This window comes from Hydra vulgaris, chromosome 08 (assembly GCF_038396675.1).
Source record: "Hydra vulgaris chromosome 08, alternate assembly HydraT2T_AEP".
NCBI classification, from domain to species: Eukaryota; Metazoa; Cnidaria; class Hydrozoa; order Anthoathecata; family Hydridae; genus Hydra; species Hydra vulgaris.
Genome location: NC_088927.1, coordinates 29,321,269 through 29,324,610, shown reverse-complemented (window position 1 = coordinate 29,324,610; position 3,342 = coordinate 29,321,269). Strand labels below are relative to the sequence as shown.

At 25.9% G+C, this 3,342-nt stretch overlaps 1 protein-coding gene across 1 annotated transcript; it reads right to left on the bottom strand.

Annotated features, from left to right (window-relative positions):
* Window positions 1–2,049: 2,049 nt before the first annotated feature.
* LOC136083219 (uncharacterized) lies at window positions 2,050–3,048 on the bottom strand. The gene has a single exon (XM_065802623.1). The coding sequence runs from the start codon at window positions 3,046–3,048 to the stop codon at window positions 2,050–2,052; it is 999 nt and encodes a 332-aa protein (XP_065658695.1).
* Between the last annotated feature and the right edge of the window lie 294 nt (window positions 3,049–3,342).

The following is a 3,342-nucleotide window of genomic DNA, read 5'->3' as shown; positions in this document are numbered from 1 at the left end:
GATATATTTTGTAATGATAAAATGTGGTTAAGGTATGGGGAGCTTTTATACCTCGGGCGACAATCTTCGTAGTGATAGTGTCACGAAAAAAGTATTCAATCAGTTTTCTGTTTTTTAACTGGTTTAAAAACGGCTAGCCCTTTTTATTACGAGGTTCTTCATTTAAATTAAAATAAAAATGGTGATTTTTGTCCCGATAAATTTATTGTGACAAAAATCCCCATTTTTATTTTCACCTTACCGTCAGAGTTGTAATGTGTGTAGTTTCCTCTCTAGAACATATTTTATATCTTACTTGAGTCGTCCGTTACGGTATTCAGTAGTCCGGTGTGTAATTTTTTCAAACAATTTTAAAAGAATAGTCGCAAATCGAAACATTTTAATTTGCGCGCCTGTTTAATTCAATTAAAGTCGGCTTATTTTTATTAAGTTTAGTTGTTTTTTTTTAAATATTTACCTCCAACAAGGCTGCATGCAACCACTATTAAAGTTGGAAGTTACTGAAAGAAAAAAGATGAAGATTATAGAGCAAAATAACGATTAACAGACGGCTTAAAAAATTATATGAATCAGGAAAACAAGATCAAGGGAGTGAATTCCAAAGAAGTGATACTAGAGGGAAAAATATATACGAATAAGAATTTTTGGAGCACTTAGGAACAGTCGTAGTAAATGGATGAGACTTAATTAAATGACGAGTAACACGAAAATAAATTTTAGTAGAGACACTTTTTACAAGAGACGCCAGCTCATTTGCAGAAAAGAGTAAGAGATGGTCGTGTCATCAGCGAACAATGCCACCTTAGCAGTGACGGATCAAGGAATTTTTGGTGGGGAGGGGATGTTGATATTTTAATTTGTATGACATTTGGGTCTCCTAAAAAAAAAAGTCCTCGATTTCGTAGAAATTGTAGGACTTAAATAGTTTTAAAAGTATAGACGATAGCTCCGGAGAACATTTCTGTTATGTTGGGAACACAGTTTTAAGTGGGAAAACACTTATTAATTACTTTTTAGTTAATTCAATTATACAATGCACCGTAGTATATTAATTTTTAAACGTAGTGTATAACAACTTGAAAAGCTTTTTAAAGGTTTCACGAAGAATAAAAACTTCAAAGTTTAAAATATGGTTTTATAAGAAAATTATCTTATCGTTATCCCTGTTTTTAATTTCACTAAAGTTAGTGTTCATCTTTTTCTGAGAAACAAGAATAACAAGCTAAAATGAACAGCATTTATTTAATATCTAAGTATATTATATTATATAAGTATATTTTAAGGTCGTATTTTTTATAATATAAAAGAAAATAGTAACTGTATAAAACACCTCTGGGTTATATATATATATATATATATATATATATATATATATATATATATATATATATATATATATATATATATATATATATATATATATATATATATATATATATATATATGTATATATATATATATATATATATATATATATATATATATATATATATATATATATAGTTATATTAATTTTTATATTATATTTTTAAATTTTATATTATATATATATATATATGTATATATATATATATATATATATATATATATATATATATATATATATATACATATAAAAATATATATATATATAGTTATATTAATTTTTATATTATATTTTATATTATATATATATATACATATATATATATATATATATATATATATATATATATATATATATATATATATATAGTTATATTAAATTTTATATTATATTATATATATACATATACATATATATATATATACATATATATATATATATATATATATATATATATATATATATATATATATATATATATATATATATATATATTATAAAATATAAATATACATGTGGTTAATCAAATGGTATCACAGAGTCGTTTAAATTTATTAATGAACATGATATTGTAACAATTTTGTCCATTGTTGTAAGGCCATTGTTCTGTTTTATCAAATAGTCCAAAGGAATTGTACTATGTAAAATTTTATATTTATTTCGGATATTTCCTATAACTCTAACTATATATGAATTCGAATAGAGGCTATTTTACTAGTCTGCGCAACATCCCAAGAACTGAGTTGGCGTTTTCCTTTAGTAAATGATGGTACTTTTACCTCAGCGCAATATAGAGCAACGCTATCTTCAATACTAAATCCTCTATCAGCCATAACAACATCGCCAGGTAATAACTTTGATAAAAAACCTGAATTTTCAGTTAGATATTTATCACTAACACGACCACCCCATGATTTCGAAATAAAACTTACAATGCCTTGAGGTGCAATATCAATTAAAAATTTGACAGTGTTGTGGTGTTTGTAATAAGAAAAAGTTTGAGCGCGTGCTAATGCATTTTTTGGTTTGTCAATAAAAACCTCAAAGCAATCTATAATAACTCCAACTCTGGTTCCAAAATGTTGTCGGAAACACATTGGGGTAGTCTTACATAATTGCTCTCTATCAGGCCATATTATAAGCTCCTTTAGTCTCAGATATAAAACATCGATTGTTTTGAGAAACACAGAAGAGGCTGTTGTGCTACTGATATTGTAACGATAAGCTAAATCATTTAGCGTTAAATTAAGCCGAAGACGCATCAAAGTTAGCGAAAGATGCTGAAAATCTGATAATTTTGATCTCTTACATAAAAGGAACGATTTTATAAATTTAAAAAGAGTAAAAAAAACATCCATATTTGGAAGACCTGTATAAAAGAGAACTTTTTCATCTGATACAAACCATTCTTTTGTACCAACATTTAGAAAAGATAACTCAGACATTAAATTACAAATTTCAGATTTAAGTGAAGTTATTTCTTTATCCATGGAAACAATATGTTTGTTTGTTATTTCAGTTTGACAGGAAGAATCTTTTAAATTATTTTCACATACTTCACTTACTAACTCAAAGTCAATATCATGTAATCTTGAATGTGAAATTGTGTCTGTAAAATCAATGGGGCATGGTACAACAACTTGTAATTCTTTTTTTGGAATAGCATTTGAAACATCCTGCATAAGTCTGAGTTAACGATCAATAGCACGCTCATGCCTAGTAACATCTGCTAACTTTTTTTCGTAACCCATGGATTGATTTGGTATCCAATCTGGGTGAGATTTCTCAAATAGTTTGGAAGGCTTTCCTGTAATATATAAAACAAAAACTTATATTCAGTATTTACTAACCAAAAACTTTAATAATTTAAGTTTTTGTTAATTCAATTAATTAAGTTCAGTTTAAGAACAAATTAAGTTAAACTTAAGTTAACTAAATTTGAACTTGCTTATACAACTATATGAATTTCTTTTTAT